At 45.3% G+C, this 25,560-nt stretch overlaps 2 protein-coding genes across 3 annotated transcripts in view; one reads left to right on the top strand and one right to left on the bottom strand.

Moving 5' to 3' along the window:
* The window catches only part of SP9 (Sp9 transcription factor), a 52,033-nt gene extending 49,605 nt beyond the window's left edge, over positions 1–2,428 (bottom strand). The window contains exon 1 of the mRNA XM_045031965.1: positions 2,171–2,428. The gene's annotated coding sequence lies outside the window, so the exon portion shown is untranslated. The remainder of the gene's footprint in view (positions 1–2,170) is intronic.
* Positions 2,429–9,218: 6,790 nt separating this feature from the next.
* The window catches only part of OLA1 (Obg like ATPase 1), a 180,066-nt gene continuing 163,724 nt past the window's right edge, over positions 9,219–25,560 (top strand). The window contains exons 1-3 of one of the 2 annotated variants that reach the window (XM_045032555.1): positions 9,219–9,413; positions 10,214–10,317; positions 14,407–14,550. In XM_045032555.1, coding sequence (XP_044888490.1) covers positions 10,214–10,317; positions 14,407–14,550 — 248 coding nt within the window. In that variant the 5' untranslated portion in view covers positions 9,219–9,413. Of the gene's footprint in view, positions 9,414–9,933; positions 10,073–10,213; positions 10,318–14,406; positions 14,551–25,560 lie in introns of those variants that run through there. The other variant, XM_045032554.1, reaches the window with a different exon arrangement.

The following is a 25,560-nucleotide window of genomic DNA, read 5'->3' as shown; positions in this document are numbered from 1 at the left end:
AAGGACAGGGAAGGACTGACAGAGTCCAAGCATGGTCAAAGATGCTGGTGTGTGATATGTAGTGCACTGTGGGATGAGATGTCGGGTGATCTTAAGGACTGTTTGCACTGGGATGAGAAATGATTATATATTTGTGACTGTTATTAAGGATTATTTGAACTATGCTCTAGTAATAAATCATGTGTATGGATTACAGGATAAACCTTGCATGGAATTATTGGGTTACATAAGAGGGGAAACTGAGGCAGGTGTGCCTGTCATTGCCATGGCTTAATGGTGGAGGGTACTCTGGGAGGGGTTGCCCTTCTTACGGTCATCATATTTACGTAACATCTTTTTCAGTATGGAACTAATATAACAACTTTTTTATTTAATATAGTTCAGGAGAGCTGGCAGTCTGGGTGACACTTATCACTAGTTAGCGCTCTTCAGTCTGTTTACATGCTAAACATAAACAGTGAGGACTGTTTCTAGGGACTGATGACAGAATTCCCTATTCCGGTAGCTGTGGCTGCAACCCCATAGCTGCCTACAATGTAACTTAGTGCCTCAGTACATAGCCCAATCCTCTACAAGCCCCCTCTGGGGTTATTTTCCTGGTGGGTCTATGACCTCTGAAGACATATCACACATGCCCCTGCCTTGGCCTAGCCTGATTTAGCATAGTCCAGCGGATAGGGCTCCACAATAGGAGTTAGGATTCTATTCTGTTCTGTTATAGAGTCATAGACTTTAAGGTCAGAAGGGGCCACTGTGATCGTCTAGTCTGACCTCCTGCACAATGCAGGCAGCAGAATCTCACTCACCCACTCCCGCAACAACCCCCTAAACTATCTCTGAGTGATTGATGGCCTCATATCATAGTTTAAAGACTTCAAGGTGCAGAGAATCCTCCAGCAAGTGACCCGTGCCCCACGCTGCAGAGGAAGGCGAAAAACCCCCAGGGCCTCTGCCAATCTGCCCTGGAGGAAAATTCCTTCCCGACCCAAATATGGCGATCAGCTAAACCCTGAGCATGTGGGCAAGACTCACCAGCCAGACACCCAGGAAAGAATTCTCTGTAGTAACTCAGATCCCACCCCATCTAACATCCCATCACAGGCCATGGGGCATATTTACTGCTAATAGTCAAAGATCAATTAATTGCCAAAATTAGGCTATCCCATCATACCATCCCCTCCATAAACTTATCAAGCTTAGTCTTGAAGACAGATATATCTTTTGCCTCCACTGCTCCCCTTGGAAGGTTATTCCAGAACTTCACTCCTCTAATGGTTAGAAACCTTCATCTAATTTCAAGTCTAAACTTCCTGATGGCCAGTTTATATCCATTTGTTCTTGTGTCCACATTGGTACTGATCTTAAATAATTCCTCTCCCTCCCTGGTATTTATTCCTGTGATATATTTATAGAGACCAATCATATCTCCCCTCAGCCTTCTTTTGGTTAGGCTAAACAAGCCAAGCTCTTTGAGTCTCCTTTCATAAGACAAGTTTTCCATTCCTCAGATCATCCTAGTAGCCCTTCTCTGTACCTGTTCCAGTTTGAATTCATCGTTCTTAAATATGGGAGACCTGAACTGCACACAGTATTCCAGATGAGGTCTCACCAGTGCCTTGTATAACGGTACTAGCACCTCCTTATCTCTACCGGAAATACCTCGGCTAATGCATTCCAAGACCGCATTCGCTTTTTTCACTGCCATATCACATTGGCGGCTCATAGTCATCCTGTGATCAACCAATACTCTGAGGTCCTTCTCCTCCTCTGTTACTTCTAACTGATCTGTCCCTAGCTTATAAAAAAAATTCTTGTTATTAATCCATAAATGAATGACCTTTCACTTTTCACTATTAGTTCTTGTACTCATTTCACTAGTCTGTGCCTCGATTTCCTCCTTTGTACTATGAGGATGAACATATTTTGCCTCTGTAGTGTTTTGGGATTTATGGATGTAAACCTGCCTTATAGATTCTAAGTAACTATTATTTGCTGTGGAAAAACACCATGAAGCAATGCTCCATGAGCTCAAGGTTACTGAGTCACTGGGGTGTGTCCCCTCTGCAGCCTATCCCCAGGTGCTTCTAGAGACCTGTGCAAGGAGGAAGCAGGATTTGCCCTGGCAGAGAGAAGAATGGGTGAAAAAGAATAACCTCACAGCTTTGGTTACCTGTAGTCAAAAGTTGTAGCCCTTTGCTCACACAGCACAGGAAGTATTAACCCTGAGAGGATGCTTATCTTTTTAGGTGGGGTTGCCACTCTGTTTAGCCTCCTCAGCCCTGCTGTCCCTGGCTGCTTCTCCTGCGCTATCCCATTTCTCTGCTTCATTTCACCTCTGTCACTTTCCTATTCACTTTCCCTTACTGCCTGTTCCTGCCTTCTCAGGATGGGTCCTGCTGCTGTCACTTGCACCTTCCTCAGAGCGTTCTTCCTCTGACCAACTGCCATGGAGCCTTTTGGACTCCAACATTCCAAACCTTCTGTGTTAAGAAAATAGCACCCAAAGTCTGTCTGATCAGAGAGCAGTCAATAAGATCAATCGCTCCAATGTACTTAAGCTTGAAGGGGGAACTGTCTTATTTGGATTGAATCTTTTGAGATTAACAGTAGCTTTTGCTGTCTGTTTAAATAGCAGTTGATAGTCTTTTCCTATGGGCCACATTCTAATCTGTCAGTTTGCAGTTGTTCTGCATTGATACAGGCATAACAGATCAAAATCAGTTCCTATCACTCCTGTCTTTGCATGTTGGTATTGAGATGGATGTAAAATTACCTTTAGCAAAAAGTGAAAAATATATATATATATTTTCTCAGTGGCTGAAAAGAAACTTTCTACATTGATATTTATGTCTAAATTTGAAGCAAGGGAAAGCATTTGTATACGTCATGTTGCAGACCATTGGCTTTTCTGTAACAAACTGAACTTAAAAAATAGTTCAGCTAAGGAATACAACTTTTTTTCTTTCCCTTAAGTGATGGAGACATGTGTATGTCTTATTGTTTTTAATGTAATCCTGAAACTGCTGTATGTAGTTTTCTGGATGCAACTTTGTTGATTTACAGTTGGTGAGTTTGTTATATTTTTGCATTCAGTAATTGCCGTTATACTGTATTGTAATGTACTTGCTCATGTAATTCACTTTCATGTCACCATCATTAGAGATACTCTGAGCTTGATTAGAGTATTACTAAGGATGGTTTCAAGATCATTAATCAATTGTGTCATGACAAAGAAAGATGAACTGGATGTGACCCACCAGAAGTTTTTGTCAACCCATATGATTCAACAAACTTTTTTCTTTTTGCTCCTGTTGGACTACTTAAAATTCTTGATGCTTCCTCAAAAGTGACACTAGCACCCTTGAGAGCTTTAGCCTCCATTCCTATGTGTCAAGTTGCCTCTAACCAGCTCTGGGGTTTTGATATTTGTAGAAGTTTGCTATAGAGTGCAGATGAGCAAAGGCCTACATGTTCTACCTCATCTCTGTGTTTATGTGTGGGATGAGGAATATGCATCTGTGAGCTGCATTATATCTTCTTACATAAGTGGAGTCATTTGGAGACACACAGGGTACGTCTACCCTGCAATGAAAGCCCAAGCTCAGTTTCAGACTCAAGCACAACCCTCCCTTCAATCTACCCATAATTCTGTCTGATGTGTCTAGGCTCCACAGGATGGATGGTTCGAGCCCGACTCCCATAGAGACTCGCATCCAAATTCCATTGTTTTGCAGTATGGATGCAGATCAGGCCCTGGCCCCCACACTTGGGTCCTTAGAGTGTGCCACACTATCCCACATGGATTGTGTCCTTTCTAGGTCAAGACTGGTCAATTGATTCCCAGGAAATGGAAGCAATCCCCCCTAGTTCAAGTATAGCTGTTTGGTGTTCAACCCTTCCATTTTGTTCTGATCACTGAGCTGCAAGCAGAGCAAACCTTCTTCTGCGTTTGTGATGGTCAACAATACGAAGAAGTCCTTTGCCAAGCACACTGCTAGCTGGTCACAGGAGCACAAACAGATTTTGGTTAATCTCTGGTGCGAGGTTGATATTAGCAAAGTTCCAGGATGACCATCTGTACTAGCAAACAAGCTTTCAGCATTGGGGATTCACCAGACTAGTGACCAGTGCAGGGAGCAGATTAAGTAGCTCAAAACTGACAATCTGAAAGCCATGGATGAGAACCAAACCTCTGGAAACTCACCGTCATCATGCCCCTTTTATGAGTTCATTTGAGTGCTGGCTACTGCACTGAGCCACCACTGCTTCACAACAGCCTGGTCAGCTAGGATGGAGACCTTCTTACCCCTGAATCCAATATAGGACTGGAAGAGAGCCAGCAAGAGCTGGATGCTGCTGCTGAAGTGACTCTTGTGCTCAAACCAGTCCGAGGAGGCTTTCCCACTGGAACAGCTGCAGCACATTCTGGGTCCCTACTTGGAGAAGCTTCATGATACGCCCTCCCAGCCCCGGAAGTGTGTTCCACCATGGAATCAGCAATAGAAACACAAGAGGCAGAAACAGACCCTCAGCTTAGTACATTTTTGGCTCTCCCCCACCCCAACAGGCCAAGTCAGTCTGCAATTTTTAAACCAAAAGCAATTGTAAATTTTAACTGACCACTGTTTCTGGACTCTTTTTTTCCAGGATTAACTCAATTGTGTCCAAGGGGCTTTTGGGAACAGAGACATTTCTCTCTGTAAAAATGAGTTTCAGTATATTCTCAGTATCATTTTTTGGGCTTGAGGTTCCACAAGGCACTTTTACCTGCTGATATGTTGAACCTATTTTTGAAGCACTGAAACAATAATGCACTGTTAGATACCTGCATTTAGGTCCTTAAACCTCTGCTGGTCCTTCCACATTGGCAGTGCAGGCCTATGGCTGCAGGTCCCTGGGATGCAGAACTGTCATGGATTGATGATATGTGATGATATGATAGCTGACATTCTAGAGAGGGCCAATAAACAGGTCCATTATCAGAGGGAGAAGGATTCATGGCAGGTGGAAAGACAGACAGGCTGCAAAGTAAGAGGATAGAATTTCAGCGTGAGGGGAGAGGTTTGCAGCACAGTTACTAGAGCAGGAACGTCACCTGAGGGGAGAAGACAGATTCCAGCAGAAAGAACTGTTCAATAGGTTGCTTATGCTTATGGCTGCCAGGGTATAGGCTCCTGTTGTACCCACATCAGGTTTTGAATCCCTTCCACAGTACCATGTTTGGACAATTCCATGGTTGAGTGGACAGTGCAGTTGAAACTTAGCAGCTGGGCACGGCAAATCTACACCATGTAGTTATCCACCCCGGGGCAGTCTCCTCCCCACTTCATGCTTCCACTGTGGTGCAGATCCTTGCATCTGTAAATGCTTCCATTAAGAGATGCCAAGTATGTGCTAAACATGAAAGGAAGCGAAAACAGAATGAGGGAGTGGCAAGGGACATGCAACAGTAGGGCATTCATTTTTTGGAAATGGTTTCACTGTTTGCACTGTTCATGCACTGTGTTTTTGTTTAAAGGTTTTGGTGTTGGTTTCTTAGTGGTGTTGTAATTGCAGCTGGTCTGCCTGGCAATGATTTAATATTGTGGTTTTCTAATACATGTTCAAAAATAAATGTTTTTATTTTATTAAGAAATGTTATTGCTGTCACTTCATCACATCATACTATTTTCTATACACATTATAAAAGGTAAACACATGATAAGGGACAACTGGAAAGTTGTATACAAACAGTATTTCTTAATGCATTTCTCTACATCAAGCCATACTATAAATCCTCAGTTGTTGCCACATACCCCCTCTCCATTTCATAAGAAGTCATGCCATGCACTCTGTTTATGAATGGCAATCAATTGCCCTCAGCCCCAGTTCATAAACAGTCCTGTCATCAATAGGACCAATGCATGGCAATCAACCCTCCCATTCACAATACATAATGAAATGGGGGGGGGAGGGGGAATGATAGTACCTTGTTTACTGTAAACATTGCACAAACATTCATAAATGTACTATTATCCCTTTTTTCATGGGCCCATGCAAGTCTGTAATGTGAGAGAACAGAGCATCCCTGCTTGGTGTTGCCCAGGTACATTGTGCCCCATGGCTATCCCTAGGGGGGTGCAGGGCCTGGGACAACCCCCAGGCCCCACCCCCACTCCACCTCTTCCCTTAATCCCCGCCCTGCCTCTTCCCACCCCTGCTCCACCCCCACCCCCACTCCACCCCTTCACCCAAACCCCACCTCTCTTCAGTTTCCTTCCCTGATCGACGCCAGGAGCTGGTGGGGCGGGCTGGGGCCAAGTCGCTCACTGCTGCCGGCGCCAGGCCCCCTGCTAACCTCCCAGGCAGCCCTGGACTCTGCCTCCCGAAGTGCAGGGCCCCCAAAGTGCGGGGCCCGGGGCGGTTGCCCCAGTCCATTCTATGGACGTGATGGCTCTGTCCTGCCCCAGCTGTGATAGATGTGCTTTATAGTTGAGTGTATTGATTCAGCAATCCCTTACTGTCACAGTTTAATAAAGGAGCAAATGGCTCACCTTTGGCTTCACAAAGATTGTGTAGAGCACAGCAAGCCACAATAATTCGAACAGCTTTGATGACACTGGAATTCAAATGTTTCTGTAAATAGCGCCAGCCAGATTAAAGTCTGCCAAATGCACATTCAATCACCATTCTGAACATGCTGAGATGTAATTAAACCTTTTTTTACCAGGCTGTCTGAGATCAGGATATAGTTTCATAAGCCAAGGCAAAAGGGGGTATATGGAGTCCCCCAGGATAACAATGGGGATGGTTACTCCATTTATGACAATGCCATCCAGGGGGAAAAGTGTCCCAGCCTGTCCATTAATGTAGATTCCTGATCAGTGGAAAACCCTGGCATCACAAGCCTTTCCAGTGCAGCCCATGTTGGCACATACAAGAGCCTGCATAATAATAGAGTGGTACCCATTGTGTTTACGTGTTCCTGCTTTTTGGGGAGGGTGAACTATGGCCACATAATTTTCATATATGGCCCCTATGCATTTCGGAAATCCCATTCTCTTAAAACTAGCAATTACTTCAGGGATCTTGTTTATGCCCACTACCTTTGGATAACTCACATGCCTGATTGCCTCAAAAACCTCTGCAACCACTTTACCCATGGTTGACTTTCCAACGTTGAATGGTTAGCAACAGTTTGGGATAGCCAGTTTCCACATGGTTATAGAAATCTGTTCCTGGACCAGAACGTCTGCCCTCATTTGTCTGTCCTGACACTGAAGGTTTGGGGCAAGCTGCTCAGCAGCTCCAGAAATGTAGCTTTCTTCATGTGAAAGTGCTGGACTCATTGCTGGTCATCCCTGGTGATGGAATCCCCCTAGTCTGTGCTTGTGGCCCTGCTCCAGAAATGCTGGTCCAGGACATCAGTGGCTACACCAAGAGTCACAAGCAGCATCAGCCAGTTCAATTTTTTCATGTCCGTGTTGTCCCCCTTTTCCACCAGGCACCTTTGGTAGCTCAGAAAACACTGTCAGAATGTCCACCAGCTTCTTATGGATGCTCTATCTGTTAGAAGAAACAGAAGTGAAAGCAAGCAAGCAAGAGAAGCTCTTGAAATGGTGACTCCTTCATGTGGCTGGCTCTTGTTGCTGGGAGCATGCAGATCTAAAAGACGTCTCAACAAAAAGAAGTGTTGGTGAGCTGTGACAATTTCCTGTAATGCATAGGGTGGCAGTCAGTTTTCTCACACTTCATCACAAACCAGAGCAGTCACAGCTGGGGAGAACACTAGGAAGCCTGGGATATGCTGGTTTGACTCAGATCTGCATACTATAGTGTAGACATTGGAGTATTGGACCTGAGTCTTGAAATTCTAAACTGAGGGTTCATGCACAGTATGTTCATTCAAGCCCTGGGTCCATGGACTTGAGTGCCACTAACTCTGATCTTACACAGTAGTGTAAACATAACCTTAAGGTTTAGGCTGATCACAAGAAGCTGGGACAATCTGAGAGCACAAATTGGCTTCAGTAGGAATTTTCTGTGGAGAGTGCTTGAGGAGTTGGGATCTGTAGAGAAATTTTTAAAAAGTGAGATTTTAAATTTAATTAAAACACAGAGCAAAATCCTTCATCACAAACGAGCTATGATAAAGTGCATGCCCTGTGATAAACACATCATGTAAAAGTGTGTTTTTTCTCCTAATAAGTGAAACTCAGCAAGCATTATAAAATGGATTCTGAGCAGCATTATCACCATACAGCCTTCTCTCTGTAGTACTTTTAAATCACGCCCACTGCTTGGGTGATTGTCTGTAAGAAATGCTTAAATAGAAGCTGAGCCAAGGAGTTCTGAGTTGAAAAAAGACTATAAAACAACTCTACCAGGGCATCTGAACAGGAAGTCAAGTCCAGTGAAAGTGTGCATTGAACCACAGCCATGCCGGGTAGAAATGAGGAATTAAGAGTAAAAATATTTAATAATAATTATTTACATAGTACCCATAGTGCAGTGTTTTATAGCATATTTATAGTGTATTTCATCCCCAAGGGATCCTAAATCGTTTTACCAATTACATAGGAACAATACCATTCAACTGCATAGCACAGAAGTGTGGCAAGCAGCACTCTGCCAACATTGGGTGACGGGGTGGGCCGGGGAAGGAAAGGGATATTATACAAGGATTCAAGGCTATTTGTTTAAGAACAATGCCAGGGGATCTGCAGAAGAGCCAGGACCTGGTTTCTACAGTCTTATCTGGCAACACCCCTCCCGCCCCCTTCTGCACCCCTGCCGCCCCCTTCTGCAGAGCCGCGGGGCCACCCTGGCACGAAAGCAGCAGCAAGAGTTTGTTGCTGCAGGTGAGGGGTGACAGCCAGGTTACCAAGCACTAATTTTGAACACAAGATCTCTGCGCCATTGTGCATTTGGAGACATTTCCCCTTTGCTCGGTGATCGCTCCCTGGGGCCAGCCGCCGCCACCATACGGAGGTAGCTCCTTACAGCCGGGATCGCTCGGCTGGAGGGCTGAGGGGCAGGGGCCGCGCCTGTCTCTGGCCACGCACAGGAGCAGGTGGGCGGGGCAGAGCCGCTCCCGCTGGATTTGTGACGGGCTCCAGGGCGGGAAGCGGGGCTGAGAGCCGCACCGTGCGCGCGCCACCCACAGCCCGGGTCAGGGCGAGCCAGCGCGTGACTCCCCCCCGCCGCCTCAATCGCCGCTAGACCCTCCCTCCCTCACCGCCCGTGCGAGCACGAGGCTCCCCCTCCTTCTGCGTGACCTTTCCTCCCTGGGCGTCCCCGCCCAATGGGAGGCAGCGTGGGCCCCGCCTGTTCCGCCTGCTGCCGGGGTGCGAGCGTGCGTGGCCGTGGTGTTCGCGCTTCGTGGTTGAGGCCGGCGGGGACAGTGTAACCATAACCCCCCTCGTCTCCGCAAGGTGAACCCGCCCGCTCAACCCCCGCCCGGGGGGCATCTGCCGCGGGGGGGGGTGGGTGCTGTCAGCGCCGCGCCGGTCCCTTTCCGGCCCGTCGGGAACGGGGGCCCGCGGAGCAGGCCTCGGGCAGCTCTGCACCCCTCTGTCAGCTGCCCCGGAGCGGGCAGGGGTTCAGCCGCCTCCCACGGGCCGGGCAAGGGGCAGCAGCGCGTCTCCGCAGGCGGGCCGGGCCTGTCCGGCTGGCGGCAGCCTGCCCGGGCAGAAGCAAGGGCGCGGCCCGACTCTCGGGTGGGGCGCTTCGGCCGCGCCGTGCCTAGGCGCACGAGTCGGTGCCCAGCTGGCCGAGTGCCCGCCCGTGTGTGCCCGCCGCTGCGCCGCGCCCCTCACAGCCGCTCGCGTCAGGCTTGGAAGCGGAGCAGGAGGCGGTAGCTGCCTCGGGCAGGCCGGCGTGTGTGTGTTACATTTCGCTCCGCTCTTGGGCTCCGAGCCGGTTATTTTTAGCTCAGCCTTTGCAGGGGATTTGCAGGCGCTGCAGCAGTCAAATCCACCTACTGAGCCACGCGAGGTCTCTGTGCTGCGTGAGGGGACCATGCGCTGCTCTGTGCCCGGCCGCCGGCTGCTGCTTCTGCCTGCGGTGCCCTGCTGTTATGGCTCCCAGAAAGGTACCTGTAATCTCTCTGGGAAGGGAAGCGTGCGTGTGGCGTCCGCAGGCTGCCTCTTGTAGGCTTTGAGGGACCAGAAAGGAACCGGGGGGTGGGGAACCGGGCTCCAAACATTACGCGTTTTCTATGTTGTCATTTCAGATGCCCCCCAAAAAGGGAGGTGATGATGGGGTTAAGCCACATCCAATCATTGGAAGATTTGGGACGTCTCTGAAAATTGGCATTGTTGGGCTGCCAAATGTTGGGTAGGTAACTGAGAGAAGAAGCTTTGCTTATCCATCTTCCAGACTGTAGATCGTTGTGTTTAGTATGCATCTTATCAGTTAAGTGTTGAATACATACAGGATGGAACAAAACTCTAAGCTTTATTTTATTTATATATTTATTAGATGAAATGATCTGATTAGGCTCCATTGGTTGTTGAATTTGTTTGCATCAGATGGCTCATGAATGCTACACAGTCATGATCTGGCTTGTCAATTTTATTATATTTGTTTGAACGGGAAGAAACAACAATAAGAGGGCTAAAATGCAATATAATCATATATGCTAATTTGCACAATGAAGCTTATCCTCTGGAAATAAAAAGCAGATAAGTGAATAAAGTGTTTGAGGAATTGACTCCAATTCATTTGTGAAAGAGGTAGTGCCTTTTGCTAATTTAAAAAAATATGTTTGGGGGTGTTGGCTTAAATTAGGACACTTTTGAAAGTAGCTCTCATTTGAAAACTGGTTATATTTTTTGTGGAAATGTCTAAAATGAAGGATAAAATCTAACTTTTTTTCTGTGTGGGGTGTGTGTGTGTGTGGTTTTTTGTTTTTGTTTTTTTAGTTTGAATTGCTTTTAAGTTGTAGAACAGTATATAGTATTTTTCATGTTCTCAATAACCTTACATAAAGGGATGAAACAAATTATAGTGGAGAGAGAATATACTGAAAGAAAGAATTCTTTTTTGCCAGGGAGATAATGCTAGTAATCTGTTATTACCATTCCTAACTTTCATGCTTCTGTGGGCTGTGTGTACTACTAATAATAATGGGTAAGTTTAAGAGGGAAGACTGTAGACAGGGATGGGTTAAGAATGCCCCACAGTCATAAGCACTAAGAATAACTTTATATTTTCCTTCCTTGGTAAAGTTTGCTGAGATCTGTGAATGAAATGAGTTTATATAAAAGTTTAGTGCTACATTGTGTGAGAAAAATTTGATAGGAAGTGTGATAATAGCTCTTTTCATCCGTAGTTCTCAAACCCCCCTATCAAAGAGGTTAAGTGTAAGACTTCTCTTTAGTTGAAGATGTCAGAATAACTGGGAAATGCATGAAGTTTTTGGTAGCTTATTAATAGTCATTGGTGATTATGCTGCATTTGGAAAACTGACGCTAAGGTGAGGTTGCATAACAAGTAAATGGGCTGGTGCATGGGGCACAAATATTCAAATTTGCTGATCATTCGGTTTAGGCCCCTGTTACTCTGCAGCGGAATGTTGTGCTCCAATCTGACTTCATTTGTCTCACATCAAGTTGGTTAATATTCATCTGTATTCCACCATGCGCATCATAACCGGCACGATTTGACTCGCATGAGTGCTGTGGCTCCCCATGTTAAACATCACTCTTCTGCACATCCATCATGAGGATGCTACAGACAGAATGGTTGAGAACATCAGGGCAGACCTGAGCTTACCATTATACACAGACTGCTTTGACCACCCAACAATGTGCTTCTTGTTGAGACACCCATTATGGGTAACTTCCCCTGCCCAGATTTCTCTGACGTCAATGTGGTGGAATAATGGTCTGCAGTGGATGTCAGAAACCAGTGTCTTATAACTGACCTGACCATGCATTTACTCACCTTTGATTTGCCATGCTGCTCATGGACCTTCTGAACCGTTTTTTAACAGGCCAGGGTCAGTGTGCAGCAAGCCATCATGCCTGGGTCCAATGAAGGATCCTACATGCTGCTGTTTCCAAAGATAGACAGTGTGTCTCATTACTGACGATTGCCCTCTGACCAGTATTAGTTGTCCCCTGGAATTATTTGAGCCCCAGGTTCAGTTGTTCCCTCCCTTAGACTAGGGGTGGGACCTCTGGATACGCACCCAGATCTCAATAGGTGACAAGATTTGTAGTTGTACTTTACTTTAAAAAAAAAACAAAAACAAAAACTTTGCTCCTCACATTAAATTTGTACAGTACAAACAGGAATAAAACTTTTAGTTGTTAAATGATTGCAGTGTTTTCTTTTTCACTGGTTTTTTAAATACTTTATACAAATATGAAAATAAACGACAACAGACACTGTTAATTTTTTTTGGAATTGACAGTACATTCTGATAACTTACACAACTTAAATGGTACTCTTTTTAAGCAAAAGGATATGCTGCTTTCCTGTTAGCCCAGAAGTTCCTTTTAAAACTTTCGGAGGACAGCAGCAGCAGCAAAAATACTCTGTTTGAGTTATTTATTTATACAGGATACTACCACGATACTAATTTAACCATAAATGCCTTTATTCAATCTAAAGCCTAGATGGTATTTATAAAATTGATCTAAACATGCCTAATAAGCCTAAAAAATGAGCAATTTACTATATTCAAATAGCAACAAAACATTTATAAGCATTTGATCAAGATATTTACAAACAGGTTAAACCTAGGGATGCTTAGCCGTATTGGTCATCTCCAGCTTGGTCAGGCAGATGTTACCATCCTTTGAAGAGTTAACTTTTTTTTTTATACTCTTTAACCAGCAACTTAGCTAATGCCAGATGAAGCCATTTTTAAAATAATATATAAAACAAACTTAGAACCAATTACTTATTGCACCCAGTATCCAATTAAGTGTGTTATTTCTATTACTTCAGCACAAACATTCAATATGAACACTGGTATTTCGAAGGGTCACTTCACAACAACTTTTTCTCATGATCTCACTCTTTTTGGTTATGTACTTTGGTCTTTATTGTTTATGATAATATCCAACTCAATTTAAAGCCACTGTTTACCCACATCTTCTAATGTGGGCCTATATTTCTATACCCTGCTTGCGCTTTCCATTGCTTGCTTTTTCTGCTCACACCTGCTTGTTCACACCCTTTTGCAGAGCCTGGTGAAAGTTGTGTACCAGAAACAAGTGGTGTTAGATACACCAAGTAAACAAACTGGAGTATTATAACACTAGTAGGTTCATAATTCTCAGATGAAAATGTAATTTTTAAGTGGATGGCATCTCTGAGACAAATGATTTTAGGTACGATGCATGTAACAACAAAAGTTATCTGATGGTTATAGTGTCTCTTTAACTCATTCAGCTTTCTAAATTCTGGTTTTAATAATGGGATTTTTCATAGTTTTCTATTAGCCACCAAGAATCTGCCTGAAATTAAAAGGGCAATAATAGCAACACAGGAAAAAATAGAACAGTAGACTTATAACTCAGGGTCTGATCCAAAGAATATTGAAGGTAATGGGAACCTTTTTGTTCTCTATAATAGACTTATGTATTAAGCATTCAGAGAGGACTGAGGAGTCAGGTAAAGTTAAAAACAAATGGCAGACTGAGCGATATATAAGCAGTCTGTAACATGGTCTGAGTGAAAATCCTCTACTGTTGGTGGCTAGCTCCCATGGTCAGGAAAGTTTAAGATACTTCTGTCTCTTTTAACTAGAGGAATACAGTATCCATACCGAATTTTTCAAAATTGTTTAATATGTCCTTTTCAGACTTCTCTTTAGATTTTCCTCTCATCTCTTTTCTCTTGCCTATTTAAGTCTAAATGTTCTGCTCAGCACAAGTAGTAAAGATGCTAGGATCTAAATAATGCCCAAGGTATTTAAAGAACAAGACTTTGTAGAAACGGGGAAAGAGTTTAAAGCTCATTTGTCAGTGTGGAACTACTTCAGTTGGATAAGAAAATAGTTGTTTCATGCCTGGCCATCTTATATTATTTTGCATTGTAGGAAAAAGTGTAGTTTTTGCCATGAGGAGAACAAAACATTTTTGTGTTCTGCTACCTCTCTTTTGTTTTGATAATATTTAGTGAGAAATTTTTAAAGACACGAATGAGGGTTGGGTTTCCATTTTCCCCTTTGTACCTTTGAAAGTGTCTTGTACTAAAAGAGGGACAGCTGATGATAATGTTTAATGAATTTTTAACTCCTCTTGTGGTCTGTACTAGTTCACGGTGGTGTGATCTTTGTTTATAATAATTATTTTGTGGGATTGGGTCTTTGTATTTTGGATCTCAGAATAGAATGAGATAAATTTTTATCTTGCTCTTTATCTTGCTCTAAATGAAACTGGATTAAGAGGGTCTTCATTTTGTTATTAGGAAATCCACATTCTTCAATGTGTTAACAAAAAGTCAAGCAGCAGCAGAAAACTTCCCTTTCTGCACTATTGATCCAAATGAGAGTCGGGTACCTGTGCCAGATGATAGGTTCGACTTCCTATGCCAGTATCATAAACCTCCAAGGTAACTCTAAATCTTATTTTTTTCCAATTAACAAAAACTGTCCTAAATCATTGGAAAAGATTGTCAGTTCAGTGTTTGCTTTTTTCTTTAATCATTTTCTTCTAAAAACTGCTTCAGTGTGTGTGATTTTTAGTTTAGAATTAAGACCTCTTAGAATGTGACAAGTAATTGGAATCTAACTCCTTCCATGTGACATCTGTGATAGAACAATTAGGAACATAGGAATTGCCATTTCTGATCAGACTATGTAGTCCAGTATCCTGTCTCCTCAGAGTGAACAATTATGATTTAAGCTGCCCGTTGAGGATCTTTATCAGTTAGAGCTGGTTTATGCCATGATGGGTTTACATCTCTTATTTTTTATCCTATTTTAAAGTAAATGTATATGCTCAATTGTCTCTAAAAATATTCAAATCCTTTTTTAAAATTTTACTGAGCTCAGGGCCTTGATGATGTATTAGTGAGGTGCACAAGTTATTTTTTTGTAACTGGCCCACTATTTACATTTTTGTGGTTGTAAATTTGCTTTTGAATTTCATTAAATGTTGTCTTTTTTTTTTATATGAGGAGAAAAGTCTGCTCTTAGTTAACCTCTTTCTCCTATTATTTTATATGCTTCTATCATATTCTTTCATTTGTCTCCTATAAACAGTTGGAAGCTTTTATATGCATGTCTTTCTGTTTCTTTAATCAGTTTTATCGCCTGTCTCTGGACTCTAATATGTTCAGCATCAGACTTGGCGTATACATACTTAAAAGCCAAAAATCTTAATTTTAAGATGACCCCTTTTTATTTGTTTTTGGACGTTAAACTGTATAAACACCTTTCTTTATCGCTTAGAAATTCTAGTTTTGAGGTTGCTGATGTAGCCAGGTCATAATCAATGTAAAATAATAAATGTGGTGTGTATCTGCATTTCTGTATATTTTGCACAGTTCCAGTTTGTTACAGCTCAATTTTAGTACCAAATCAGCAGCAGAACTAAAAGGGATAATGAAGTTATTGGCCAAATATTAATTTCTTAAAACTTGCAAACCTGTTGCTATCAGTAATTGATAGGTACATATTTCTAATACTTTTCAAATAGTTTTTCTAATAGTGGAAGATAGATTAGTATAGAGATCTTTGTTATAGATTTCTTCTAATAGGATCACTGATGGCATAAGTGGTGCTATGCAGGATATAGAGTAAAGTTTAAATGCTTGCAATCTAAGAAGACAAAGCTACAAAATAGTTTATTGTAGAAACACCAGACATAGTGGTTGCAAGGCATAATGACTCAGTTTGTTTTTTAAATGTTGTTTTCTTGAATCCTACAACAAGACATAGTGGTGTGTTAACACTGATGGGCCTTACGGAAGAATGGTGTTTTTGAGGAGGAGAAAGTAGGGGGTTTGAAATCCTCCTGGGGTCTGTGTTTTAAAGTGAAGGTGGTGACATGGGTGAAAAAATCAAAGGGATAATAATTTTTTCTTGGTCTTTTTTCAGTTTAAGCAGAAAAACTTCTGTTTAATTCAATGTCTGTTCTTTTTATAGAAGCAGTATTGACACTTTTAAAGTAGCCAGTTAGTACTCTTTCCCACGTCTTAAATATTACTGAATATTGTCATTTGGTAAACCTTTAGGCATATATAGTAAAAATTACATGAAAGTCACAGTTTGAACAGCACTCTGATTCATTTTTACAAGCTTGCTTGACTTTATAGAATACTCAAAGGGTATGGAAATTAGACTGTTTCCCCTGCAGAATTGGGGCTGCAGAGTTGCTAGCCACTACTACAGGCCATTGGACTCTGCAGAGCCCAGCTCACAGCGAGCGGAGTGCCCAGCTTGGCGGGTATAGAGGCTCTGAATGCTCTGGCTGCTGGGCTTCATCCTCATTCTCAAGGGGATGGGAGAGGGCCTGGAAAACCCAGCTCTGGCAAAGGGTGAGAGAGGGCAGGGCCACATCACACCATATTACCTGGCAGGACAGTAAAGAAGCTGGAGGGAGTAAAGGCTCTGGGGGTGCAGGTGTCTGGGCTGACAGCTGCCCTGTGGCTGGGCTCTGGGGGGAGGGAGGGTGCAAGTGTCCCCACAGCTGGGATCTGGGGGAGAGGAGTTCCGGTGTCTGGGGGCCCCATCCAGCACCCCCCAACTGGAACTGGATTGTTGTAGGGGTTTCTTTCACTCTCTACCCCTGGGGGGAATATTTCGTTGTTGTGTGTATTGTTGACGAGTATTTTGAAAAAAATTACCCAAATAATTGAAATTGAAGTGATTATACAGTTTTGATAAATAAAATGTGCAGAATTTTAAAATGTGTGCAGAATTTTTAATTTTTTGGCAGAGAATTCCCCCAGGAGTAGGTATTGCTACCTTTACTTCTGCAGTGCCTTCAGAGCTGGGCGGCTGCAGAATGGCAGATGCTGGCTGGCCTCCCAGCTCTGAAAGCAGCCAGCAGCAATGTAGAAGTAAAGATGGCAATACCCTGCCATGACACCCTTATTTCGGCATTGCTGCTGGCAGTAGTGCTACCTTTATAATTGGGCTCCCAGCAGAGCTTCCTGCAGTAGGGCAAGGTTCCTGGAGGTGGGTCTGACCCAGTCCCGGGAATGGCCCCTGCAGGGGAAGAGGAAGTCCTGTCCCTCACCAGCCTGGCCAGGACAAGTTGTAGGAGCCTGTTGTATGGTAGGGGCTCCTACGACTTGTCTCCAGGCCCAGTGCCCTGGCACTCGAGGGTTAAATGGACCTTGGGCTGGCTGTGTTTGGAGTTGACCAAAGAGCCCCCCTTCCCAATCACAACACCCTGGGTTGCCCACATTGCCCACCCATAAAGCTGGCTCTGCCCCCACCAAAAGTGGAGCCCCCATCCATACCATGCCACCCTCACTTCTGTGCTGCTGCTGACAGCAGTGCCTTTAGAGCTGGGTGCCCAGTCAGCAGCCGCTGCTCTCCAGCCGCCTAGCTCTGAAGGCAGTGCTACAGCCAGTAACGGCGCAGAAGTAAGGGTGGCAATATTGCAACCTCTCCATGGCCCCCTTTTGGGTTGGGACCTCCACGGTTACACTGACATTTCAGATTTAAGTATCTGAAATCGTGAAATTTACGATTTTTAAAATCCTATGATGGTGAAATTGACCAAAATGGGACTTGAATTTATTAGGGCCCCACTTATTTTGCAATTTGCACTCTTTTAAATCTGCAGCCACAAACACTGTCACATTTCTTTACAACAGACATTTGTTTCTTCTCCTACAGCCTGAATACAGTAATATCCTCTCCAAACTTAACTATTTAAATGTAGTTCTGTATGCTATTTCTCTTGAAAGAAGGATACACAATGAATGTTTTGAGTTTGTCTCAACACTAGCATTTTACACTTTCGTTACTTAAATAAACTTAGTTCAGCACCTTCAGACTTTGTGTTTACTCTATCGCCTAAACAGTCCCGTGCATCTTATTAGACTGTAAATCATTACAAAACCACTTATTCAGTACGTTCAGAGTTAAGTCTGTATGTTTTGTGAATTTGAGAGAAGATTGTAGGGTAGTGATTAATGAAGTGGTGGTTTCTTTTATTGTTGGTGTATATCAGTAATATTAAATGCAAGTTGTTTTTTTCTCTTGAAACTTTAAATAATATTGCAAACCAATAATTTGAAGTAGCTTTCAAATAAAAGTTAGCAATAAGGAACTAAAGCAACTTATAACAAAAAAGACTGTCCTGAATCTCTTTATTTACTGGATTGTCAGATACACCTCTACCTTGATATTACATGAATTCGGATATAATGCGATAAAGCAGTGCTCTGGGCGGGGCTGCAGGCTCCGGTGGATCAAAGCAAGTTCAATATAGCGTGGTTTCACCTATAACGCGGTTAAATTTTTTTGGCTCCCGAGGACAGCGGTATATCGAGGTATAGGTGTATTTGGGATGAGATTTGTTTTCCCAAAGTGCTTGCTGCTAGCCTAAATCTGCTCATGTTAAAATAAACAATGGTAGTTTTACTATTAACTTCAATGGGAACAGAATTAGGCCATCTTTGAGCCCTTTTGAAAATCATACCTATGATCTCATATATACAACAATACTGTCTTGATGTAAAAACCAAGCATTTAACTCCACATAGGATATACACAATTTATCTGGATAAAGCACTGCCATTTTGGCAACCGTATAAAATAATCTGTCTTTTAGAGAAACTTTGGCCTGTAAATTTATGTGGATCTGGAAATGATTTTATGTAACCATATATACATCTTTCTTTGGCCTCATTTTGTTTATCTTGCACTTCAACTTGTTTTTGGGCCAATGTAAGTCAACTTGTGTGTGACACCTATAGTCTGGCATTTAAAAGTAAATAATGTGCCAGCAGTGAAAAAGAATTTAAAGACCACAATTTGGACTGTCTTTTTTGCCTTGCAGGAGAGAGCAAATTTTAGTTCCAGTAGTGTTTTTTGTTGCTTTGGTAACGTTGCATTTAATCTCTAAAAACCAGGTATCTACAGTAGATTCATCCTGATTCCCTTACGTCTCTTATTTTCTTATTAACAAGGTGTCTTTTTTAATAAGATGGTGCAGACAATCTTGAACCTTTCATTTTTACTTCTTTGAGTCCTTGCTCATGTCCTTTCAACTTAGGTGCATGTGCCCGCCACCTGGACTGGTGCTAGAAATTTTTCCCTCAACAGTATCCGTAGGGGACCGGCTCTGGCTCCCATTGGAGTGGCATGCACATGCTGCAATATATAGGGTGCTGCCGGTTCCCCCTACCCTCAGTTCCTTCTTGCCACAAGTGATGGTGCTGGAACTGTTGTTGCTCGTTTGTATGAACTAATTATTTATTGTATTATAGTGTGTATGGTTTTCTGTTAGTGTTTATAAATCTCTTAGCTATAGTTAGAGACTTCGTAGGTCCCGAACAGGACTTCCCCTCAGGATGGGACATGCCCCCGTTCCCAGGCTTTAAGCCCTGTGATCACTGCAAGAGGCCCATACCCCTTAGTGATCCACATAACAGTAGTCTGTGTTGCTTGGGCGTAGGGCACATAAGTGAAAAGTGCAAAATTTGCAAGTCCGTCAAGCCAAGGACTAAAGGAGCGTGATATTCATTTAAGAGCTCTCCTTATGGAGTCTGCCCTCACCTCGGCACTGGAGCAACACTCCGACTTGGTGCTGGGTGATCATGAAAGGCAGGTGCAGTGCAGCCCCATTTGGTCACCGGATCTTGGGCACAGGCAGAGAGGCTTGATGCACAGCTTGGCGGCTACCGGGTGCAGACCTTTGGAGGCACGCAGCCCCCTGCAGGAGTACTGGTCCTGGCACCTGGTATTTGAGACTGCGATACTGCTCCAGTTACCCGTTGAGGGATCGACATTTACCATTCCTTGGACCCTCACCGATTCTCTAGAAGGGTGATTCTCAAACTTTTGTACTGGTGACCCCTTTCACATAGCAAGCCTCTGAGTGTGAACCCCCTTACAAATTAAAAACACTTTTTTATATATTTAACACCATTATAAATGCTGGAGGCAAAGCGGGGTTTAGGGTGGAGGCTGACAGCTCGTGACCCCACTGGGCCGCCAATGGGTGTGGGAGGACCCTACTGCACTGGCATCTTCATAGTCGTTTCCAGACCTTCCCTGGGTTCCTCCGGATGATGCTAAAGAGCACCAGGGACTACTGAATAGGGTCACTGCCAACCTGGGTCTTCAGGCGGAGGCGCTAGAGGGGTCCTCAGACTCTGTTCGATGTCCTCTGCTTCACAGCCCTGGCCATGGTGGCTCTTCCCCTTCATGAGGGGGTCTCTAAGATCACATATGCCCTGTGGCAAACTTCCTCCTCCCTGCCACCCATTTCCAAGAGGGCATCCAAAGGCCATGAGTACCTGTACACCCACCCTGCTCCCAACTCCCTAGTGATAAAAGTGGTTAACCACTGGGAGCGACAAGGTCAACCTGGGGCTACCCCTAAGAACAAAGATTCCAAGAGACTAGACTTGTTTGGGCATAAGGTTTATTCGTTCTCTAGTCTCAAGTTGAGGGTGGCCAACCATCAAGCCCTTCTGGGATGCTATGATTTTTAACATGTGGCAAGCCATGGCCAAGTTCAAGGGCTCTGTTCCTGGAGCTTCTAGGAAGGCATTCTGGACAGTTACGGAGGAGGGCACAACTGTGGCCAGGATGACTCTCCAAGCAGTGTCTGATGCAGTGGACACTGCCTCGGCCGTCGCCAAGCACCGGACATCCTGGCTGCTCCTCTCTGGCTTGACTACAGAGGCTCAGTGGTCGATGTGAGACCTTCCCTTTGATGGGCAAGACCTGTTTGCGGAACAGACTGACAATAAGCTCCATGGCCTAAAGGACTCCTGCACAACCCTTAAAACGCTAGGCCTGTGCGTTCCCATCCTTGCCCGCAACGTACAAACCATAGCAGCCTCAGGGCCAGGGGAGTCACCCTCACCAGGAGCCTCCCGATAAGAAATCTAGAGGCTACAAGGGGTGTCCTAGCCAACAGCCTTCACAGGCCTCTCAGTTGAGCTTGACCCACAATAAGCAGGCGGGTAAGTGCTTATTTTGAGGGTATGCCTGAGGGCGATCTACCGGACTGTTCCCAGGATCCTCCCTCCCTATTTTTGCCAGCTCTTTTCCTCCTTGCATGGGCACCTATAACATCGGACTGATAGGTCCTTCAGCACGGTGGCATGGGGTTACACCCTTCAGTTACTTTCTACTCCTCCTTCCCACCCCCATCCCTGTCTCTCTTCAGGGACCCTTCTCACGAGAGTTTCCTTGAGCAGGAGGGATTGGGGTTACTGCAGCTAGGTGTGGTGGAGGTTGTTCCTCCCGAGTACCAGGAACAAGGGGTTCTGTTCCCGCTACTCTTTAAATCCCAAAGGCCAAGGGTGGTCTGCGACGTATGCTGGACCTACGAGACTTGAACCACTTCCTAGTGAAACTGAAGTTCCGCATGGTCTCCCTGGCCTCTATCATCCCTTCCCTGGACCCGAGAGACTTGTACGCTGCCCTCGATCTGAAATATGCGTACTTTCACATCGCCACCTTTGAGGGAACCAGACGCTTCCTCTGGTTTACAGTAGGTCCCAACCACTATCAGTTTGTGGTCCTCCTGTTTGGCCTAGCGACAGCACCGCGGGTATTTACCAAGAGTATGTTGGTGGTGGCTGCTTACCTCAGACATCGAGTTGTCCAGATCTACCCATACCTCGACGACTGGCTAGTCAAGGGCAGCTCCAGGTCCAAAGGGATGTTGCGATGCTGTTAGCCACTTGCCATCGCCGTGGCCTGTTGATAAATGGCAAAAAATCCATATTAGTTCTGGTACAGAGGATAGAGTTAATCAGAGCGATGCTCGACTTGACCTGTGCCAGGGCATTCCTGCCACTGGAGAGATTCAGGGCACTGACGGACCTCATTGCGGAAGTCTCTGCGTTTCCCCTGACCACGCCCAGGGTGTGCCTGTGCCTCTAGATCACATGGCAGGGTGCACATATGTGGTGCACCACACCAGGCTCCAGATGTGACCCCTGGAGTATTAGCTGGCGACAATCTACTCCTAGTCCAGGGACCACCTGGAAAAGGTCATTACTATCCCCGTGATGATACTTACCTCACTGTGATGGTGTACCGACCCTGGGAAAGTCCTGGAAGGAGTTCCCTTTGTCAGCATGCCGCACTTAGGCGAGTTGGTTTTGGACACCCCTGACTTCGGCTGAGGTGACGCACCTCGGCACCCTCCAGGCCCAAGATAGTCGTCCCCAGAGGAAACGATGCTACACATAAACGTCAAAGAGCTCAGGACAGCACGCAGAATGTGCACTGTCTGTCTTCCTCACCTGTCGGGCAGAGTGGTCAATACAGACAATACAGCCTCTATGTTCTACATTAACAGACAAAGGGGAGTGTGATCCTCAGCCCTCTATCAAGAGGCACTCCATCTCAGGGACTTCTGCATCAGCCACGGAATTCACCTAGAAGCATGTCACCTTCTGGGTGCCAAGAACATACCTAGCAGATCAGCTAAGCAGGGACTTCTCTCACCATGAGTGGGTGCTCCATCCGGAGGTAGCTAGCACGACCTTCCAGAGGTGGGGAACTCCCCGAGTGGATTTGTTCACCACCAGGCAGAACAGGTGGTGTCACAGGTTTTGCTCCAGATGGGGTCGGCAAGGACAAGGGCTCTCTCTCTGATGCCTTCCTCCTGCCGTGGGCAGGAAGCCTGATGTAATGGTTCCCTCCAGTTCTGCTCATCAGCAAGGTCCTAGCGAAAATCGAGAGAGACCAGGCTCAGGTTGTCATGATCGCCCCAGCATGGCCTCTCCAGCGTTGATTTGGGATGCTATCGAGCTTGTTAGTTTTCCCTCCCTGGCCCCTGCCTACAGACCGGATCTGCTGTCACAGGATCATGGTCGACTCTTGCACTCCAACCTCACCTCCCTCCACCTCACGGCGTGGATGTTGTGTGGCTGAACCCTGAGGAACAGGCCTGTTCAGAAGGGGTCCAGAAGGTCCTCCTTGAGAGTAGAAAGCCCTCAACTAGACAGATTCATCTGGCAAAGTAGATGAGGTTCTCCAGTTGGGCAGTTGAACGGGGCATCTCCCCTTGGCGTTCTTCTATGCAGTCAATCTTAGACTACCTGCTTCATTTGAGGAACCAGGGCCTGGCATACTCCTCTATCAGGGTGCATCTGGCAGCCATTTCCGCCTTTCATCCACCAATCCAGGGGCAGACAGTTTTCTCCCATGACATAACAGTCAGGTTCCTCAGATGCCTCGAGAGACTTCTTCATCAAGTTTGGTCCCCAGCCCCTCAGTGGGATCTTAACTTGGGTTCTGTCCAGCCTCTCAGGCCCGCCCTTTGAGTCTTTGGCCTTGTGCTCCCTGTCTCGCCTATCGTGGAAGGTAGCTTTCCTGGTGGCGGTGACGTTAGGGAGGCGAGTCTTCAGGCTGCGAGTGCTGATCTCAGAACTGATGTACACAGTCTTCTCTATGGACAAGGTCCAGCTCTGGTCCCACCTGGCCTTCCTTCCCAATATGGTGTCTATTTTCCACATGAGCCAGGACATCTTCCTTCTGGTCTTCTACCCTAAGCCCCATGAAACTAGTGAAGGGAGGCGCCTTCACACTTTGGACGTAAGAAGGGCCCTGGCTTTCTACCTAGAGCAGACAAAACCTTTCCATAAGTCGACTCAGCTTTTTGTGTCTACAGCTGATAGGATGAAGGGCCTCCTAGTGTCCTCGCATAGGATTTCTAACTGGGTCACCTCTTGCATTTGGACCTGCTATGAGTTGGCGGGAGTCTCGCCATCGCTAATCGTCAGAGCCCACTTGACCAGAGTGCAGGCATATTCGGCAGTCTTCCTGGCACACTTCCTGTTACAGGAGGGATCAGGAGGGGAGCGATAGCTCAGTGGTTTGAGTATTGGCCTGCTAAACCCAAGGTTGTGAGTTCAATCCTTGAAGGGGCCACTTAGGGATCTGGGGCAAAAATCTGTCTGGGGCTTGGTCCTACTTTGAGCAGGGGATTGGACTAGATGATCTCCTGAGGTCCCTTCCAACTCTGGTATTCTATGATTCTATAACATCTGTCGAGCTGCGACGTGGTCCTCGGTGCACATGTTCACAGCTCACTATGCTATCACTCAGCAGACCAGGGATGATGCTGAGTTCTGCCGAGCTGTGTTGCAGTCTACACATCTGTGAACTCCTACCCATCTCTGAGGGGTACTGCTTGGGAGTCACCTAAGTTGAATGGACATGAGCAAGCACTTGAAGAAGAAAAGGCAGTTACTTTTTCTGTAACTGGTGTTCTTCGAGATGTGTTGCTCATGTCCATTCCACAGCCTGCCCTCCTTCCCTGCTGTTGGAGTTTCCGGCAAGAAGGAACTGAGGGTGGGGGGGAACCGGCGGCACCCTGTTTACCGTGGCATGTGTGTGTCATTCCAGGGGGCGCTGGAGCCGGTCCCCTAAGGATACTACAGAGTGAAAAACTTCTGCACCAGTGCACACACCTAAGTTGAACTGACATGAGCAACACATTTCGAAGAACACCAGTTATGGAAAAGGTAACTGTCTTTTTCTCACGAGTAACTCATTCACACTAGTCTATTGAGTTTCCCAGTTTCATAATTCACTTGCTATAAGGCAAACTCAAGCAAAAGTCTTTGTTATCCATCAATGCAATGTAGAAAATAGCTGTCAGGAAACTTCTCTGAAGAACTGTGACAGGAACTCAGCCTTAGCACCCAATTCCTCTGAATCTGCCTCTAGGTCCTTATCATAGCTATAGAAGGTACTTTTAACAGCTTTTCTCAATTGGTTTCAAGCCAAACCTCGCAACGTTTCTCAAATCATAGGACTGGAAGGGACCTCGAGAGGTCATCTAGTCCAGTCCCCTGCACTTATGGCAGGACTAATTATTATCTAGACCATCTCTCACAGGTGTTTTTCTAACCTGCTCTTAAAAATCTCCAATGATGGAGATTCCCCAACCTCCCTAGGTAATTTATTCCGGTGCTTAATCACCCTTACAGGAAGTTTTTCCTAATGTCCAACCCAAACCGCCTTTGCTGCAATTTAAGCCCATTTCTTCTTATCGTATCCTTAAAGGTTAAGAACAAATCTTCTCGCTCCTCCTTGTAATAACCTTTTATGTACTTGAAAACTGTTATGTCCTCTCTGTCTTCTCTTTTCCAGACTAAACAAACCCAATTTTTTCAGTCTTCCCTCATAGGTCATTGTAATAGTCCGGTATGGGGGCCGTGCCCTCTCAGGGGCCGCCGGGAGCCAGGCCGCCTCACTACACGGCCCCAAATCAGTCCTCGGGTTCTGAAGGTCTCGGGTTCTGCCCCTCAGGCAGGGGCTAAACAAAAGGCACACGGTCACTGCAATGCCCCAGCCCTCGGTCAGGGCTGGGCAGCAAACCAGTTCTAAGCTCCGGTTCTTGCAGCCGGAGCTGCGCAAACACCAAGTCAATAAGCCCTAACCCTAGCTCCGGGCGGGGCAGC

This window comes from Mauremys mutica, chromosome 10, assembly GCF_020497125.1.
Source record: "Mauremys mutica isolate MM-2020 ecotype Southern chromosome 10, ASM2049712v1, whole genome shotgun sequence".
In the NCBI taxonomy this organism is placed as follows: Eukaryota; Metazoa; Chordata; order Testudines; family Geoemydidae; genus Mauremys; species Mauremys mutica.
The sequence above is the reverse complement of the archived record's forward strand: the minus strand, read 5'-3'. Positions and strand labels throughout refer to the sequence as shown.